General features: G+C 63.9%; 1 protein-coding gene across 2 annotated transcripts; it reads right to left on the bottom strand.

Annotated features, from left to right (window-relative positions):
- Positions 1-86: 86 nt before the first annotated feature.
- Positions 87-17,237, bottom strand: CASKIN1 (CASK interacting protein 1). Of its 2 annotated transcripts, XM_044746664.2 has the most exons (20): positions 16,554-17,237; positions 10,849-10,900; positions 10,664-10,761; positions 10,319-10,464; positions 10,130-10,225; positions 9,873-10,003; positions 9,227-9,335; positions 9,038-9,146; positions 8,848-8,942; positions 8,580-8,697; positions 7,416-7,517; positions 7,222-7,310; positions 7,063-7,147; positions 6,885-6,976; positions 5,998-6,108; positions 5,818-5,919; positions 4,280-4,418; positions 2,176-4,200; positions 1,118-1,532; positions 87-848 (listed from the first exon to the last, which is right to left on the bottom strand). In XM_044746664.2, the coding sequence occupies exons 1-20, from the start codon at positions 16,645-16,647 to the stop codon at positions 749-751; spliced, it is 4,308 nt and encodes a 1,435-aa protein (XP_044602599.2). In that variant the 5' UTR covers positions 16,648-17,237; the 3' UTR covers positions 87-748. The 2 variants fall into 2 exon arrangements, with proteins under 2 accessions (XP_044602599.2, XP_070341303.1); XM_070485202.1 differs by lacking the exons at positions 5,818-5,919; positions 5,998-6,108 and having other exon boundaries at positions 16,554-17,236.
- Positions 17,238-18,255: the final 1,018 nt, after the last annotated feature.

Below are 18,255 nucleotides of genomic sequence, written 5' to 3'. Positions count from 1 at the left end.
TTGTCTTGAGCTAGACTCCAGTGTCCTTGCAGTTGGTAAATGGTTTTCTATAGAATCAATAATATTTTTTCTTTCTTTAAATATATATTTGTTAAAGTTATACCTTTTTTGTTTCTCTGGGGGAATCTGCCTTAGCTCATTCCCAATAAATTAATACTCTCGATAGCTTATATTCTGGGGGGTACAGTGGGGCAGGGGGCCTGACCCCAGCCCCAGCCCCTTGTGCTGCGCCGGAGCGGCTGACAGGTCCCCACTGGGCAGTTCTGTGCTGGGCATAGGCCTGTGCTCTGCCACAGATTGGGGAGAGGGCTACAGCGGTGCCCCCCTCCCGCCACCTCCCAGGGTGGGCCCAGCCTGGACCCAGGGCAGGGAGGCCAGGGGCCGCCCCTCCTCCACCCACAGCAGGCAGAGCCTGGCGGCGGGTGGGCGGGTGGCCCAGCAGTTATTGCACAGGGAGCAGCAGACAGGGACGGGCACCTGCGGGGCAGCAGCATCTGCCCAGAGCCCTTGGGTCTCCCGGCCAGGCAGTCCTCCAGGCTGGGCGTCTGGCCTCAGCGGCCTGGCCCAGGGGCAGGAGTTGTGCTTGTGCAGGGGCTGGGCAGCTCGGCCCGCCCCGCCTCGTGCCCGCGGCTGCCCCCGGCCCGCCCTGCCCGCTGGCGCCGCGCCCAGAGGTGCCCATCCTGAGGTAAAGGTCAGTGTGCGGGCCGGAGCCCGGGCGGCGCGGGTGGGCCCGCCATGTGCGGCCGCGTCACTCCAGCATGGCGTCCAGCTGGTCGGCCAGGTCGTCGAACATGCTGCCGATGTCGTCCAGGATGCTGCCGGTGCTCTTCTCCTCGGCCGCCGCGGGGCTGGGGGCGGCGCGGCGTGAGCGGGCGGAGCCGGCACGCACCCCCCGCCCGGCCCCGCCCTGCCCCGCCCCTGGCGGAGGCCACGCCTCGACGCCCCACAGAGCAAAAGGGCGTGGCCAGCGCCCGCCCCAAGACGTCGGCCACGCCCCTCCGTGCTCAGCACGGCTCCAGACCACGCCCCTCCCAGCAGGACCTGTCCCCAGCCCGCGCACGGCAGCCTCCGAGTGTGCACGGGCCGGGGCGGCGCGCAGACCCCGCCAGGCGCCTACCGCTGGCCCTGCGCGTCCTCCTGCCGGATCTTCTCTTCTACAGCTTGCAGCGCCGCCGCGAGGCACGCGCTCGTCTCCTCCAGCTTCTGTCGGGCGCTGTCGCCGGGCGAGGCGCCGTCGGCCGCGGCGGGGGGTCCGGCGGCGGCGGCAGCGGCGGCGCGGGGCGGCTTGGCGGGCACGTGCAGCACGGGCGCGCCGGGCGACGGGGGCTTGGCGGGGCTGGCGCTCAGCGAGGGCGGCGTGCTGGCCGGCTTGGCGAGGGCGGCGGGCGGCTGGCGCGCCGGCGAAGGCGCAGGTGACGGGCTGGCGCTGCCCGACTGCAGCCCTGCCGCGGCCTTGGCCGGCTTGGGCGCCGTGGGCGGCGGCGGCGGCTTGGGAGACACGGGCGGCGGCGTGCCGTGGGCGCGCTTCACCTCTGCGGGGAGGAGGCGGCTCGCACCGGGGCGGAAGGCTGCTCTGGTTGCGCGCTGCCTTTCCCGGCAGAGGCCCTGCGGCAGCGCCCCGCCTCGGCGCCCGGGAGAGGAGATACTGCCCTCTGCCCTGCGGGTCCCGGCCCCGGCCCTCCGCTACCCCTCTGACCCAGCTTCCCCGCAGCCGCTAGGAGGCGCTCTTCCCCGTGCAAACCTGCTGGCTTCACTGCTTCCAAGCCCTGCCCGGAAGGAGACTTCCATCTCCTTCCAGGTGCGGCGTGCTGCAGCCACTGACCCTTCTGTTGCTTGAATGCCACAGGGCCTTTGCACCTCTGATCCTTCTGCCTGGAAGTCTCTTCCCCCCTTCTGTGCTGGGGTCACTCTCCAGCCGGGTCAGAGTCCTCCCTCCACAGGTGCTACTATTTGTGGGTTTCTGTGCCTCTTTCACTGAGCAACCTGAGGACCATCCACCATCCTCCCAGCTCTGGGCTAGAAGAGTTGTCTGATGGATTGATGGATGAGAGAGTCTGGGGACACTTTCCCACCTCACTCCATGTGGCCTTCATCAAATCCAAGAAGAGGAAAGCCCCCAGACCATGGATGGGGAGGTGGGGTGGGGCCCTTCCCCAGCTGGTTCCCTGCACCTACCTGGGCTGCTGGGGCCTGGCAGTGGCACCTTCTTGGAGGCAGGTGTGGGCGAGCCCTGGATCTTGGACACAGGCTGAGCCAGGACAGGCTTGGGAGAGACAGGCGGCTTGGCCGGTTTCCGGGCATCATTGTCGGGTGGGGGCAGCGGGGGCAGGTGCATCAGGTCGGAGGGGGGTGGCTCAGCAGGTGGGGGCGGTGGGGGCAGCTCCGGGGGCCCGGCCTGCTCTGAGGCAGGTCGGCGGCGCACAGTGCCTGTGCCATTCTGGTACACAGACAGCGGTGGGGGCAGCTCGGGACCTGCCTCCCGCTCCTTGGCCTTGGGCCGGCGCTTGACTGTGTCGGACTCAGTCAGGATGAACTTGATGCTCTCCTGCTGATTCTGCTTGGCTCGGATGCGCCTCTTGAGGGTGGCGCTGGCCTCTACCCTGGCCAGAGGCGGGCCCTCCCCGCTTGCCTCACCCTTGGCTGGACCTCGAGGCCGCTGCCGGGCAGCGCCATCCTCTACAAGGTGGCCATGATCTGCAGGCCCCACCGGCTCCCCAGGGCCCTGGCGGGCAGTGGCCAGAAGTCCTGTGACAGGCCCACTGAGCGTGCGGCGCCGGTTGACCACCTCACCGTCAGGCCCAATGGCCTCCTTGTGCTTCACTGAGGCCAGCACCGTGGCCACCCGGCCTGGCTCTGGGCTGGCAGGGCGAGGCGTGGGGTGGCCCTCCGGGGGCCTGTGGGCTACTCGGCCCCCACCCCCAATGGATGACAGCTCAAGCATGGCTGCGATGCTCTTCACACTGCCGGCACTGCCTGTGTCCACGCTGCCTGCCAGGTCGCTAGCCCGCCGGCGCTGTGCCCGGACCCCCAGCCGGCCGTCCTCAGGTGCAGCCCCCTCAGTCTCAGCATCTGGCACCGACTCATCAGCCAGGTTGGCACTGGCCATGGCTGAGCTGGAGCGCTTGGGCGGGGGCGGCGGGGGCCCCTTCTTTCGAGGCCGCACAGCGAATGACTGGCTGCGGTTGACGTTCTTGTCGGCACCGGCGGGTGCTCGTACCGAGTGGCTGCGGCCCACACGTCTCTGGACTGTGGCATAGGGCCCTCCGGCAGCCGGCACCAGCAGCTCGTCCCGCTCTGGCTCGCTGTCAGATGCTGCGTAGCGGTTCAGGCTGTGGGCGCGCTTCTTGGGCCGCTCCGGCTCCACGTCGGCTTCGGGGGGCAGGCACAGCGTGGGCACGGGCACAGGCCCCGGAGCAGCTGGCCCTGCCTCGCCCTCCACAGGCTGGGGCAGCACGTAGGCAAAGCCGCGGTGTGTGGGTGACTGAGGCAGTGAGCGGGGTGACATGGGTCGCTCTGTTGGTGGCAGCAGCTGTGGGGTGGGCTTCACCTTGGCTGTGGCTGGGGCTGGACCATGAGGTCCCCCCAGGGCCTGGGGGGAGGCTGGCCGGGCTTTCGTGGGCGTCTGAGGGGGTGTGAAGTGGCTGGCACCTGGTGGAAGGACCTGCCGTGGCTTTCCAGGCACTGGGGGCACACTGGCCCGCTTGACGCTATGGCCATGGCGGCTAGGCCGGGCCTCCTTGGGTGGAGTTCCAGGGGCTGGCCCGTCATCCAGCAGGTATTCCTGGCTTCGTGACATGGGGCTGCCAGGCCCGGGGGGCCCATCGCCCAGCAGCTCCTGAGAGCTGCTCATGTGCCGTGCCCGCCCGCCCAGGCTGGGCTCCTGCCGCATGGAGGCCCTTGGGGTGGGCGGCAGGTGGTTGGAGGGCTTCTCAGCAGTGGCAGCGGTGGCAGCAGCCCCCTCAGCAGGGCCAGTCATGGCAGCCTGCAGCTCGCCACTGAGCTCACTGTCCTGGAAGGTGGTCATCTTAGGAGACTGGCAGTCAGCCGGGGCAGGCTCAGGCGTGGGTGGCGACTCAATGGCCATCACTTCAAGAGACTGGGGTGCCTTCCGGCGCAGGGGTCCCCCCTCATATTTAGCATACTCTGCTTTCTGCAGCTCAGCCAGTTTCCTCACAGCCAACATCAGCTTTTTTTGGTGTCCTGAGTGAGACACAGGACAGGTCAGACTAGGGAGGATGTCAACAATAGGAGGCAGAGGGGCCCAGGGCGGGGGCCTCACCCAGCTTGGTGATGCCGATCTCCTGCAGGTCCTCCCAGGTGATGTCGGTGATGAAGTCGATGTTCTCGTAGCCGTTGTCCACCAGCACCTTGTAGTACTGGGCCAGGCCGATCATGGACAGCCACATGGCCAGGTTAGCCTACGGAGCAGGGGATGCAGAGGGCAGCACACGCTGGCTGCCCACATCCTGCCCACTACTCAGAGCTGTTGGGGGAGGGGACACCGGGCCGGCCCAGCACAGACAGACAGGAGGACAAATGGACAGGCCAGAAGTATCAGCTTTGGAGACAGCGCAGCCTCAACTGGAGCCTGAGGCCAGCTGACACGCACATGCGAACACACGCACACACATACACACGGAGTGACCCTGTCTTCAGGACACCATTTACGGGAGGAGGAACGCACTTCTGCGCTTGCCCAGGCACCCATGGGGACACATCCTGCACGTCATGGACACAGACCCACAGTGCCACCAACCAGATACATGTACACGCACACCCTGCGTCTCAGCCGTACACAGGCACTGACACCCCTCCATGTCACACGCCCTCTCACCATTCCCCTGCCCGCATCAGGCCGTTATCACATGGCCACATCACACATGCGTGCAAATATCCACAAGGGTCTTCACCCAGAACCACTTGGTCGCTCCATGAACGGCATCCACCTGTCCACACTCGCAGCTGGACGTCACTCACACACTAACACGCAGCACACTCGGTCACCCCCTGGGTGCAGAGCAAAGTGAGGTCTAGGGGACCCAGCTGTGCTTGCTGGAAGGCCCCTGAGCCACTGACTGTGTGGGGCAAGGCAGGGCGGATGAGCATGGAACTGTCTGGGGTCTTCTGGTGGCCATGGCCTCTCCCCCATCAATGAATGGAAGGCTGAAGCTCAATGTGAGGCTCAGAGAGGTAGCATGGATGGGACAGGCCCCAGGCCCACCTTCCCCCGGCCCAGGACCTGTCCTACCATGTGGGTGCCTGTTAGTAACAGCACGGGCCCCAGGTTGGTGTGGGTGTCAGCTGTCAGCACAGCTGGCAAGTGCAGTTGAGCATGTGGGGCGCGTGCGCTCCTCAGTGGGCACCTTGAATGTGTTAGTGCACACGTGCTGTCTGTCCACGCAAAGCACACACATCTTCCCCACACATGTGCCTGGGTGTGTGCAAGCACACCCATCAACGCAGGCCCCCCTTCCGTCTCTGGGTGGCTTGCAATGGCAGTGCTGTGGGGTCCCTTTGTGACTGCCTGAGTGTGGAGGGGGTCTTTGCAGGAGCATGTAGTGGAGAGGGGGATTCTCCTGGCTTCAGGTTCCCCTCTCCCTTTCAGCTCAGAGGCTGTCACCCCTGTCCCAGGGAGGCTGGCCCCAGTGCCTGTGACAGACCAACAGAAGCCATCCAGGCAGGTCACTGCTGGGGGGCCATCCTCTGTTCTCCACTCCCTGGAGCCCCAGAGGACACATGAGGGCTGTAGCCAAGGAGGCAGGCTGTCTGTCTGTCTGCCCATCCTGGGCCCGGCCACTGGGGTGCAGGGGGCCTTACGGGTTTGTGCTCAGGCAGCCAGTCGGGGATGTTCAAGCCGCTGATCTCTGCAGTGATCTTCTTCCGGTGGCCTGGCTTGGTGACCCCGATGGCCGTGAGGTCCTAGGCAGAGGAGAGGCCCATTAGCAGGAGGCTAATGTCTCTGGGTCACAGCTGATGTCCAGCCTGCAGGTGGCTCACCTCAGGGGTCATGCGGCTGATGGTGGGCAGGTCATAGCCCGCGCTGATGAAGTTAGGGGCGTAGAGCTGCAGCTGGAACGTGGCAAGCCACTGGCTGACAGCCTCGGCGCTCTGGAAGACACAGGGCACCCGCTGCAGGCTCGCCTGCCCACCCGCCCGGCAGGCGTGCACCCCAGCCATTGCAGTGCCTCCTTCGCTGCTCGGCTGCAGGCCACGCAGCTACTTGGTCCGCTGTCCACTGGTCCGTCTGCAGCCAGGCCCCGCTCCTCCTCACTCAGATTCTGGATGCCACCGTCTCGAGCATTGTCCAGCACTTCGGCCTCCTTCCATGATCTCCACCAGGAGGGTCCAGGTGCTGTCTGTGTCACAGGCCTCCCTGACCGTGCCCCCCACCCCATTCCTGCATCAGGAATACCCTGCAGTGTGGCCCCATGGGAGGGGCTCTGGGAATGGGGCCTCAGGCAGGACCACTCAGCGCTGCACGCCCCCCAACTCCCTAGAAGGTGGGCTCTGCCCAGAGGTGTGCAGGACTCAGCCAGCAGCTCACACCTTCCCCAGCACTTGGGGGCATGCACACAGGACCCGTCTCACCCCCACACATCTTGTCTCGAATCACACCCGTGCCCTTCCACACACGCACGCACGTGCCCAGCTTGCAGTCACACCGTCCACTCACGCGCACTCTCCCCACTCACCTTATGCCTGCGTCACACTTCCTAGACACGTTAGCTCACACACACAGCCTGCACAATAGACAACACCTACACACACAGACTGACAGACAGACAGAAGGACGGGCCTGGTCTGTCAAGAGCCCTGGCTGTGCTGTGGCCAGGCCAGGCAGGCTGCCCGGGCGCCCCTCCCTGCAGCTGGGCCGGGCCCTGTACCTTGCCCTCCGACGCTGGCTCCAGCTTCTTGGGCGGCTGCTCCCCATAGACTTGCCCGGCATGGGCCACTGGAGGCTGGGACCGGGCCACACCTGGGGGACAAGAGGGCATGGTGAGGCAAGGGCTGCTCAGGGGCCACCTCCCTGCCGGGCCAGTGGACATCTGTCCTCGCTCTTACCTGTGGAGCCTTCCGGAGGTTTGACGGGGCTGTCCCCCGGGCTGGACTCAGAGACAGACTTCTGGGAGAGCACGGTTGCCAGGAGCTGCAACCCAGACAGGCCGCTGGCCAGTGCTGCTCCAGGCACAGGACACCCCAGCCCTGCCACCACCCACCTACCTTGACCCCTTCAGAGCCTGCGTGCAGGGTGTGGCCCCCGCTGCTCCGGCCACCAGCCACACTGCTCAAGCTGCCGCTGCGGTCCCCACCTGCCAGCAGGAGGGAGCATCATCAGCCAGTCCTGGCCCTGCCTAGCCCAGGTGCTGCCTTGCCTAAGTGCCACTGCCCCTGTCCTCCTGAGGCCCCCCACCTACCTGCAAAAGGCTTCCTCAGCACCCAGATCTCCTCGGGGGGTGCAGACGACCCTGACGAGCCGCCTCCCTGGGGTGGGCCTGGTTCGGCGCCTGCTCGGGAACCTGCGGGCCGAGCACAGCCTCGCTGAGTCCTGGGCCAGCCCAGGTCCAGGGGCCTGACACCAAGAGACGGGCAGGCATCCCCTGGCCTGGTCCCCGAGCCTGGGCAGAGCAGAGGCTGGACACACATACCTTGGGGGTCAGCACCACAGCCTCCTCCTGCCCTGGCTGTCTCCAAGGAGCTGAGAGACCCTCAGAAGATCCCTCCCCACCCTGGACATTTGAGGGCAGGAGAACGTGGCAGAGAGGGGCCCAAGCCAGGCTGTCATGACAGTGGCCCCGTGGTCCTGCAGGTGGGGGGAATTGTTGGAGGGTGCAACCTCTGTCAGGGGAGCTTGGGCAAGGAAGAGGCCCCCAGGAGCCTGGGGCAAGGCTCCCCACCTCAGGGAATTAGATGACTATGAGTGGGCTGGCCACACCTCTTAAGTGTCCCACTTATACCCTCTCACCCCACCTGTCAATCTCCATGTCCTCTGTGTGAGGTAAACTTACTCACCAGTCTCCTATCTGAAACTGTTCCATGGCCCTGTGGCCTTGTCCTGCTCCCTTTTCCCTCTCCCTCATTCGGCAACAGCCACGCTGGCCTCCTTTGGATCCTTACACATGTCACACTCTTTCCTGCCTCAGTGCCTTTGCATATGTGGTTCCCCCTGCCTGAAAGGCTGTGCCTGTGGCTGGCCCCTCCCATTTCTCAGGGCCTTCTCTGAGCACCCTGTCTAAAGCAGGTCTCCACACACATTCTCTGTGTCATTGGTTGGTACATTTCCTTCCATGTTTACTTCCCTGTCCCCTGCGCCCTTCCCTCCTGGGGGACAAGCTCCTCGAGAGCGGGAATAATGTCCATCTGTGTCACCATCTATTCCTAGTGGCTGGCATGCAATGTCTATTGAATAAATGAAAGAATGGGCATGGGGACACTGATGAGGAGACAGCCGGCAGGACACGCTGCTGTACCCACTCTGGACCCCACATCTAGCGATGGCTAGAGCTTGGTTCTTGCCTTGCCGCCCAACACACGCACACTGCCTCCTTCTGGCCCTGAGCCCTGGCCCAAGTGAGACTTGCCTGCTCGTTTGACAATGGCCTCGCCCAGGGAAGACGGGAAATAGCCCACTCGGTCGTTGCCTGTCCGGTTGTCATGGATACAGCCCTTCCACCGGCCATCTGGATGCTGCTCAAGGACCTGGCCAGATGAGGTAGGGGGAGCACCCTCAGGGGGACACCCCACCAAGTCAGGCAGGTGGGTGGCCTGGGCCTCCTTCCCAGATCCCCTGACCCCCCAACTGCTGTGGGTCCCACAGTCCCTGCTCCAGCTGCCCCAGGCCATCCTTACTGTGATGATGTCCCCAGCTTTCACATTGAGGCTGGTCAGGTCGTAATTGTTGCAATAATCCTTGGTCGCCCGGACCTGCAGTGCAGCCGAGGCCTCTGGGGACAGAGGAGGCAGACCCACCCAGTCCTGAGAGCCAGCCTGGCCCAGGCCCCGCCCAGGCCCCCTGTGCTCCCCTAACCCTGGGGCCCACCTCGCAGCAGCTGCTTGATCTCTTTGCTGGCCTGGGATGTGGTGAACTGGTGCACAATGTCCAGGGCCGTCTGGCTGTAGGTGTTTCTCACGTGGGCATTGATCCCGTTCTGCATGTGCCAGAGGGCAAGGCCTGTCAGGAGGCCCCTGCCCCTGCCCGGCCCCAGCTCCCCCTGGTTCCTTAACTCACGTCCAGCAGCAGCCGAACCACTTCTGTCTTCCCACAGAGTGCAGCCTCGTGCAGGGCCGTGCCGGACTTGGTCTGGCGGTTAATGTCAATGCCAGCTTGGAGGAGGAGTCTGGCAGGAAGCCGGGGAGCAGGTAGGGCTTATAGGAGGGCTTATAGGAGCCCTCCAGGCCAGCACCCCCAAGCTAGGCCCCAATTCCCAGGGGCCCAAGGATGAGCCAGCCCTGCACCACCTCCATGACAACACAGTATCTGACAGTGATGGAGTGCTGGTAGAAATGCCCCGCCCCATGCCAACCCTTCAGAGCTGTGGTCTCGTCTCATCCTAGTTGTGATGCCCACTCTACAGCTTGTCTCATCCTAGTTGTGATGCCCACTTTACAGATGGGGAAACAGGCTCAGAGAAGTTAAGTGTCTCCACAAGTTCACCATGCAAGTGGCACGTTGCCGTAGGGCCTGGTCTGTGGGGGTGTAGAAGCCCCCTCCCCAGCCCCCTTTGGCACATCCTTTATGTGGACAGCTGGAAGTGTCTTTCGCATCCAGAGGCCTGACCTCATCTCTGCAGCTCCCTGGCTGTTCCTGTCTCATCACTGAGCCAGGAGCAGGCACCTTGAGGCTGGGTCCCCCTCCTCTGCCCCCACGGCCATACCTGATGATGTCAATGTGGCCGTTCTTGGCTGCCAGGTGCAGGGGGCTGGTGCCATTTGGGTCGGTGGTGTCACCGGGCCGGGGCTCCAGCAGGGCCGCACACATGTTGCTGCTCAGGAGCAGCTGGACCACCTTGAGGGAGGGGTCAGAGTCAGGGGTCCGGAAATGGGGTGGGGGTGCAGGTCAGTCACCCACTCCCACCCCAGGAGAGGAGGATGGAACAGGTGGAGTCCCGCTTGGCTCCCTGAGGAGACTTACCCCGACGCGACCGAACTCACAGGCCAGGTCTAGGGGCGTCTTCCCCGAGTTGTCCACCATGCATGGGTTGGATTGGTGCTGGAGCAGCATCTCGGACTGTGGGGACCACCGTGGGACCCAGTCAGGCCCACGGCGTCCTCCGGGCTCAAGCCACCCCAGGTGCCCTGCCACCCCCGAGGTGGGCCTTACCACATCGTAGTGACCATGCTGGGCTGCCAGGTGCAGAGGGATGTGGCCCTCATCGGAGGGGATGTTTACTGCTGAGCCCGCTTTCAGCACCAGCTTCATGGGCTCCTTCCGGCCCTGCCAGGCTGCGTAGTGCAGTGGCCGCATGCCTGGGGGCAGGTGGGGGCTGTTGGGAGCTAGCACCTGACCCTGCACCCAACCCTGACCTCCAGGACACTGATCCCACGAGGACATGCCTCATGAGGACCCAGACTGAGGCCTCAATCAAGGAACTGTCCAGGTCTCCGTGGACACCATCCCTGACATCAGCCCCCTGCCCCTGGCTCTGAGGTCACTGACAGGGCTTGCCTTTGTTGTCCTTGATGTCCACAGCAGCCTGGGCCTCCAGCAGCAGGGTGATCAATTCCGTGTTGCCATTCAGTGCCGCGTGGTGCAGGGCAGAGAAGCTGAGGTGGGCAACAGGCATATATGGGCAAGGACCCTGGCACCCTGACCCCCATTCCAGACTGGCATCTCCTTGGCTGAAAACTCACCCATCTGGGTCCTGGAAGTTGACATTGATCTTCTTGGTGGAGCCCAGGAGCTCTGGGGGTGGGAAGGAGACACCGTGAGGGAGGCTCTGACTGCCCCTGCTGAGGCCTGCCGGGGTCCCATCCCCCTCTAGGCAGCCTAAGAGCCGCCAGAGGGCTCTGCTTAGCTCCCTGGCAGGCTCAGAGCCAAAGCTATCTAGGTCCTTAGTCTAGAAAAATTCACTCATTCATTTAACTCTGTTCCCTGCACTCAGCCCCAGGTACCAGCTCTTGGACCTCGGTTTTCCACTAAACTAAGACGGGGGGAGGTTCACAGGGCCAAGGGCTCCAGGCCTAGCCCTGCCTGGGGACAGAAGCCAGTGCTATGCACCCACACGGGCACACACATGTGCACATGTCCCCCCTCCCTTGGGACGCTGGCTGAGCACTTGCTGATGTGGGAGGGAGAGAGCCACCCAATCTGTCTCTCAGAAGGACCCAGATGGGGCCGGGGGTGGCCTGGGAAGGCTGGAACACCCGGAAATGGGGGTATCTCTGAGAGAAGATCTGCATTTCCAGGGATTAGCCTCTCCCCACTCCCAGCCGCGGCCAGGCCAGTGTACACGAGCCCCATCCAGCAGAGCAGGCAGCGGAGGCCGCCGATGCCTCTGAGTGACCACACCAGAATGGCCACCTCATCTACAGGGGCATACTCAGGCCACAAGACCACCCTGCCTGAAGCCTAAGGGGCCTGAGCCCTCCCTTCAGCCTCAGTCTCCTCCCAGGGACTCCTGGGTCCTGGCCTCCACCAGTCGCCTGCCAGAGGAGGGGAGCCCACCGGTACCCTCCCCGTAGGCGCAGGTCCAGCCGGACTCCGGCCAAGCCCCTGCCTGTCTGGGCCATGGTTACATAACCCATTTGTGGGTCAGTTGCTCTGTGAGGGAGGGGCTGGCAGGACAGAAGCCCCTTTGTGCAGGCCCCGGACAGAGGTGGGGGTGGGGGGCCCGAGGGAGTTGAGTCACAGAGGGGCTGCTGCAGGCCCACTCAGTGACCCACAGCCGCTGGATGCAGGGTGTGCGCCCCAGTGGCCCATGAAGCCCCTAAAGTCAGACAGGGCTGAATTCGGGTCCTCACTCTGCTCCTCACAATCGGCCCCTTCCTAGCCCTATGGCCTTGGCCCTGAGCCCAAAGGAAGCTAACAGGGCCAGCCTTGCAGGCCTAAGGGCTTTTCCAGACATAAAGCATGAAGGGTCTGGCATGGAGTCGGCTCCGTAAGTGGCAATTACTAACATTAGCTCCATAGGAATCCCACCCCCACCCTCTCCGGCAGGGCAGGGGCTTCTCCTGCAAAGGTGAAGCCTCCGGGAAGAGCGGCGGCTCCACTCCCTGCCCTCCGCCTCTGCTCAGACACTTTGCTGGCGCTAATGACCACCTAAGTTGGCAGCAATGCCACTCTTCCTCTCCATGGTCCAGGCCAAAACCGTGGAGGCAGCCCTGGGCCCTTTCTTGAGAACCTGGTACCTTCTCCATCAGTAAATCTTTGAAGACACTCAAAGTACACTCAGAATCTTTGCCCCCGCCACTGTCACCACAACGGGCCAGGCCAGCATCTCGCGAAGGCTCACTGCCGTCCCCTCCCACTGGCATCCCCACTTCTACCCCACCCCTTTCAGTCTATCCTCCACACCCGCCGAGGTCAGGGGACCCTCTTAGAACGTGACTCTGATCTTGTTGCTGCTTCCTGAAGACCCTCCCACAGTCCTGTCTCACTGCGCTTGGAGGCCGAAGCTGGACGATGGCTCCTCGTAATGCAGCCCCTCCTGCTTTTGCTTTGACTCCCTCATCACCTCTGTCTCAGCCACACGAGCCTCCTTGATGGCACTCCACAGGGCCTTTGCATATGCTATGTATATGGGTGTAGGCTGTTTCTTTCCCCATTAGCCCCATGACTCCCTTCCCCTTCAAGTTTTTACCCAAGTGTCACCTGCTCGGCAAAGCCTCCCTGGCCTCCCCATCCAAAACAGTAACCCCCTTCCCATGCCCTGTATGTTGTATTTTTCTTTTCAGCCCCATCACCACCACTAATCTTGGTTATTGTCCATCTCTATCCCTGGCCTACAGCTCCAAGAGGACACGGGTTTTTGTCTGTTTTGCCCACTGCCATATCCTCAGTGGCTAACACAGTGCCAGGCATAGATGAGGTGCTCGGAAAATTGGCAACTGAACTGATATCCCCATCTCACACCCTCTGCCTGCCTGCCAGGGCCACCTTCAGGCGTGTGACCGTGCAGTCACTCAGAAGGACCCCACGTCTAGTTGGATGCTCTGCTGTTGCCATCATGAAATTCTTAACTTTTGGACTAAGGCACCCTACATTTTCATTTTGCACTGGGCTCTGTGAATTATGCAGCCAGACCTGCCAGAATCCCTTGTCATTAAGCTGAAGGGAGCACAGACATCGCTGTCCCATAACGACCCCCACACACACACACCTGCCCAGGGCCTCACTTAGGAGGTCCTCCCCATGGAACACTTGGCCCAACCTCAGTGTTTGCTGCCCCCACTCTTCTGAGTCCCAGTGTAGCCAGTTCCCAGCTTCTCCTCCAAGACTTCCCAGACTGGGGCCCTCTCCTCCCTCCCATAGCCAGGGCCTCCCAGGCAGCTGCTGAGCCAGGTGCTCAGAGTGGAACCCAGAGCCAGGCTCACCTGCTCACCTGGCCACGATTGCAGGCACTGAAATTTCAGAGGGGCTGGAGGTCAAGGCCCAGGAAGTGACACAGAAACCAAGGGGGAGGGGGAGTCTCCATCCAGAAGGGGACCACTCCCACATGAGGAGGGCATCTTGCTAAGGTCATTCACCCCTCTCCCTGCCCTGTCTCTTCAAAGAGGAAAACAGCTGGAACTGGATGGAGAAGAGCTTGAGGTCTTGGAGCATGCTCCAACTCCTGTAAGGGCTACTGGGCACCCGGGAAGGTCCCAGAACTGAAGCCTGCCTGGGGCTGAGGAGGCTGCGCCTCACACAGACAGGTGCTCTGAATGAAGCTGGAGCACAGCACAGCTGGAGGGCCAAGTGGGTGGGGGGAAGGGGGCAAGGGGGACCAAGCTAAGTCCCAGGAGCTCCCTTTCCATTTTCCACAAGGGCACTAAGTCCTACAGATTCCACATCAGCAAGAGTGCATAAACTTCGCCCCCAGCCCACCCCAAGACCTGGGCTCTCCCATCTCGTGTCAGCCAGCCCTCTAACTGCGCCCCTGGGACCATCCCTACCTTGGAGGCCAGCTCCAAACTCCAGGCTGCAGAGGCCCTGGAGGAACCAGCCCTGGCCCCTCTCCCACCCTACCCTACCCTACTGGCCCCTCTACCCCTCTGGCCAGATGCTCCTCCAATCACAGAAGCCACTCACAGGCCACCCCACAGAGTCACATCTGTCCTCTACAGGGATGTGGTCCTGGCCTCCTTGGGACCCATCTCAGAGCGGCTGAGCCCTGTGGCCTCCCGCAGGGCAGGCAGGACCAGTACAGTCTCCTCCCAGCTCCCTGCAGGCGGGAGCTCCAGGTCAGAGGCTGGAAGGGAACTATCAGTAGCCAAGTGAGAGCCCAGGAGCACTGGCCTGTGGGCTCCAGAGAATCCAGGGGAGGGGAGGTTGGGCCTGAAGGAAGGGCAGGCTGTCCCCCCACCCCTAGCAGAAGGCCAGCCCCCACCCCAGCATTTTCCCTCCAGTGCAGTCTCTTCTTCCCCTCAAGGACGACTGCTAGGTGCCGGTGTCTGTGCATGCAAAGGGAGGGTCCCTTTGAGGTGGGATGGGGAGGCTGGCAGAGCCTACGGCGGAAGGAAGGTGCCACACAGGGAGGAGACCATGGAAACAGAGTCCTGGGAGAACACCTCTGGAGTCGAGGGGCCCTAGGGAGCACTACTGGATGTCCCCTGCCCAGCAATGGCCCAAACTCCAGCTGTACTTGTACTTTGCTGAATCAAAATATATCTTACTCCAAAGCAGGCCAGTGTTGTCATGACAACCGAGCTAATTCATGGAGGGATTTCTCTGTCTGATTTATTACACCCGCCCCTCTGAGTCAGAGAGCCCGGCTAAGGGGGCCAGGGCAGGTGTCTCTCCTGCCCAGACCAGACTCAGCAGGGGCAAATGCAGAGATCCGGGTGGAGACCCAGGTCGAGGTAAGAGTCCCCACACCTTCCCCGGGTGGCCAGAATAGAAAGGAGGAGGAACCCCCAAATCTGATGCCCCCACTTCCCTGCCTGCCTGCCCTGGACTATCTAAGGGTTGGTCATAGCACTCACTGAGCACTTACTGAGTGCCTGGGCTTCAGGTGCGCTCTCTCACAGTTCTTACATCCCTGCTATGAGGCAGGGACCACAGATGTCCCCATCCTACAGGTGAGCAGACTGAGACCGGGAGAACCAGAGCTGTCTGTGCCCAAGGTCGCACGGCCACTAGGTGGAAGCCTTTACCTTGCCTTCCACCTCTCAATCCCTCGACCGGCTTTCCGGGCTCTGCGGAAGCTGCCTCTGCTTTTCTGAGCCCTGAAGCCCTGAAGCCAGCCTCAAGTGGCAGACCATCCCTGGGCCTCGGGTGTAGAAAGCAGGGCCAGCCTGTGTATGTGTGTCTACAAGGCACGGATGTGTGGCTCTCTAATTGCACAGAGCAGACAGGAGCTGGCCAGGCGGGGCTGCAGCAGAGGGTCTTCCCGGGGCTCAAGGACCTACCCCTCACCCGCACCAGAGGCAGTCTCAGTTCTCAGCATCCCCCCTGGAGAGAGAGGAGGGAGCCTCCTTGGCTTACATACAGTCCCTGGGGGTGGTGTGGGGAGGAGGAACCCAGACCCCACGTGCCACCCCGCAGAGCCCTGCCCGCGCCCGCACAGGTGCCCTGACACACTGACACAGCCATACGTGCGCAGCCGCACACGCAGCTGGTCCACACGCCCATCCATCCATCTCCTGTGGCCCCGGGGGAGGCTCCAGGCTGAGCTGGGATGAGTGCTGGGATCAAGGATCCAAGCTCCAACCCCTCCCTGGAGCCCCCAGAGCACATGCTCAGGATGGCCAGCGGGAGCCCCCCTCCCTCCCACAGCCCCCTTTCCCAGCAGGGAAACCAGAGAGGACTAGGGTCTGTTGCAGTGTCCCCACTTGCCCAGAGCTCAGCCTGCCCTGGGCTGGGCGACTTTGGACCTCTGCTCCCCCATTAGTAAATGGCCTCCAACCGGCCATGCCTGGGCAGCCACACCCCCAGCATGGTCCAGCCCCCCCTTTTCTGCAAAGCGTGTTATTAAACACGGGGCAGGGAGGGGGTCTGACGGACTGTCAGCCCTGTGGTTTCCCCTCACCGCAAGGGCCCCCTCTCTCTCTCCATGGTTGGGGGGGCATCCGCCTCGCCCTTTAAAGGCCCAGTAGAGACCTCCAGCTGTCAGCCCGCAGCCCGGGAAGGGAGGGGGACGGAGGGAGGGATGCGAATGCCTGCGCTCAGGGAGGTGGGTGCCGCCAGGTGCCCGCTGGGGGTGACGGCCCGGCGCTCGGCGCCGCCCCTCCTTCAGCGCTGGGAACAGGGGACGCGGACCAAGGGTCTGGGCGCTGCTGGCCCCGCCCCGCCCCCGGGGACCCGACAGCATCCCCCTCCCCGCCCTACGCCGGGAGGAGTTGGGGGCTCTGCGCTGGAGAGGGCCCCCCGGCGCGCCGCGGCTCCCACCCGCGCCCCCCGCGCCCCCCGCACTCACTGGCCTTCCCGGGCCGCGGCCTCTGCAGCAGCCTCTGCGCGGTCCCCACGTCCTCCGCCTTCACCGCCTGCACCAGCTCCTGCTCCTTCCCCATGGCGCGGCCGGGGCCGCAGCGACGCGGCTGCGCTCCGTGCGCTCGGCGCGGTTCAGAGGCGGCGGCGGCGGCGGCCCCGCGGCACCGGCCGCATCCTCCGCCCTCCCCCGCCGCCTCCTCCGCCGCCCGCGCCCCTCGCCGTCCTCGGGCTGGGGCTCCGGCTCCGGCTCCGGCTCCCGGCGCGGAGGGGGCGGGGAGCGCGTCACGGGCTGGGGGCGGCCCGGGAGCGGGGGCCGGCGGCGGCGGGCGCGGGGCGGGGGCGCGCCACCTGGCGCCGCCTCCCGGACGCCTGGGTCCAGCTCCTGCGGCCGCTGACCTCCGTCCGCCCGCGCCGGCCGCGCGCCCGGCTCCTTGGCTCCGCCCCTACATCAGGCCCCGGCCTCCCGAGACGCCCCCTCCCCACGTGCGGGCCGCGCGGGTCAGGCCCGGCCTCTGCGGACACCCGGCGGCCCCGGGCGACCGCCAGGGGCTGGGGACAGCAGCTGCCGGGGGGCCGGACACTGAGCCCCGACACGGCGGCGGCGCGAGGCTGAGCCTGAGAGGCTTCCAGAGGCTGCGGGATCCAAGTGGGGAGGGACTCAGAGGCAGTGGGCGGGCGGGGACCGGGTACGGAGAGACCTGGGCGCCGGCGGCACGCGAGCCGGCCCGCCAGAGGCTGTCAGACGTTTCTGGCCCGTGGTTCCCGTGGGAGGTGTCGAGGGATTGTGGAGAGGAATCTCCCAATAATGAATTCGGTGTCAGGGAACTCGCACCCCCCCTCCCCTCGCAACTGCACCTTATTCCCCTGCAGCCTCTGTTCTCTCTCTACAAACAATGCAGACAACAGCCCCCTCAGCTTCAATCTGAACCCCAATCCCATTGCAGACCCCCAGCATCAACTGGGGTCCAACCCCCCACCTACTGCCAAAAGGGGCTCAACCCCTCATCCCCAGCACCAACTGGGGTATAACCCTCCAGATCTATCACCAGGGGGGCCTCAGTCCCGGCTTCCCCAGCACCAATCTGAGCCTGGACCCAAGCTGCTTACCCTCCAGCTTCCAGCTACAAACTCTGGCAGCCCCAGGCAGGATAGTCCCACTTGACAGACACTGACAACCCCCCTCTCCAGCTCCCGCCGCCACAGGTCTCACCCTTCTTACCTCCTAGGCCCCGGCCCTCACCTTGTCATGCCTGCAGCATTCTATAGAGACAGATCGGTTGGGGTCTGCGTCCTGGTTCAGGTTGGGTTTCCTCATTTTCAGGGAGGGGCAGATCATCGCCCCAACTGGGCAGGGCTATTAGGAGCATTTGGCAAGGTTTGCAATATGGTGGCCTGACACCGGTCTTCCTATGGTCCATGGCATCAAGTGGGTCCAGCCAGAGGGTGATGGAGGGGAAGCAGCAGGCGCCAGGATCCCCTGATCAGGGCAGCTAGACAGCTCCCCCCCCGCCCCATGAGGTCTCCAGTGAAGTTTAGGGAGCAAGCCTAGGTCTCCTGGTATCTGCTGGGCTCCCAGAGCGGTCCTTAAATACAAGGGCCCTTCCCCTCACCCTTTATGGCGGCCAATTCCTGGGCACCTGCTGGGTCAGGCACAGTGCTGTTCACTTCAAAGAAGAACTTGGGCTTAC

Source organism: Equus asinus, chromosome 14 (assembly GCF_041296235.1).
Source record: "Equus asinus isolate D_3611 breed Donkey chromosome 14, EquAss-T2T_v2, whole genome shotgun sequence".
NCBI lineage: Eukaryota > Metazoa > Chordata > Mammalia > Perissodactyla > Equidae > Equus > Equus asinus.
This window is presented reverse-complemented; position numbering and strand designations above follow the sequence as displayed.

Excerpts from the sequence above, each read along its gene's own strand:
- CASKIN1 (XM_044746664.2), bottom strand. The coding sequence starts at position 16,647 with ATGGGGAAGGAGCAGGAGCTGGTGCAGGCGGTGAAGGCGGAGGACGTG. Across the intron at positions 10,004-10,129 it reads GTGAGTTCGGTCGCGTCGGG|GTGGTCCAGCTGCTCCTGAG; the intron begins GTAAGTCTCCTC and ends CCCTCCCTCAAG. Across the intron at positions 9,336-9,872 it reads GGCCACATTGACATCATCAG|ACTCCTCCTCCAAGCTGGCA; the intron begins GTATGGCCGTGG and ends GCTTCCTGCCAG.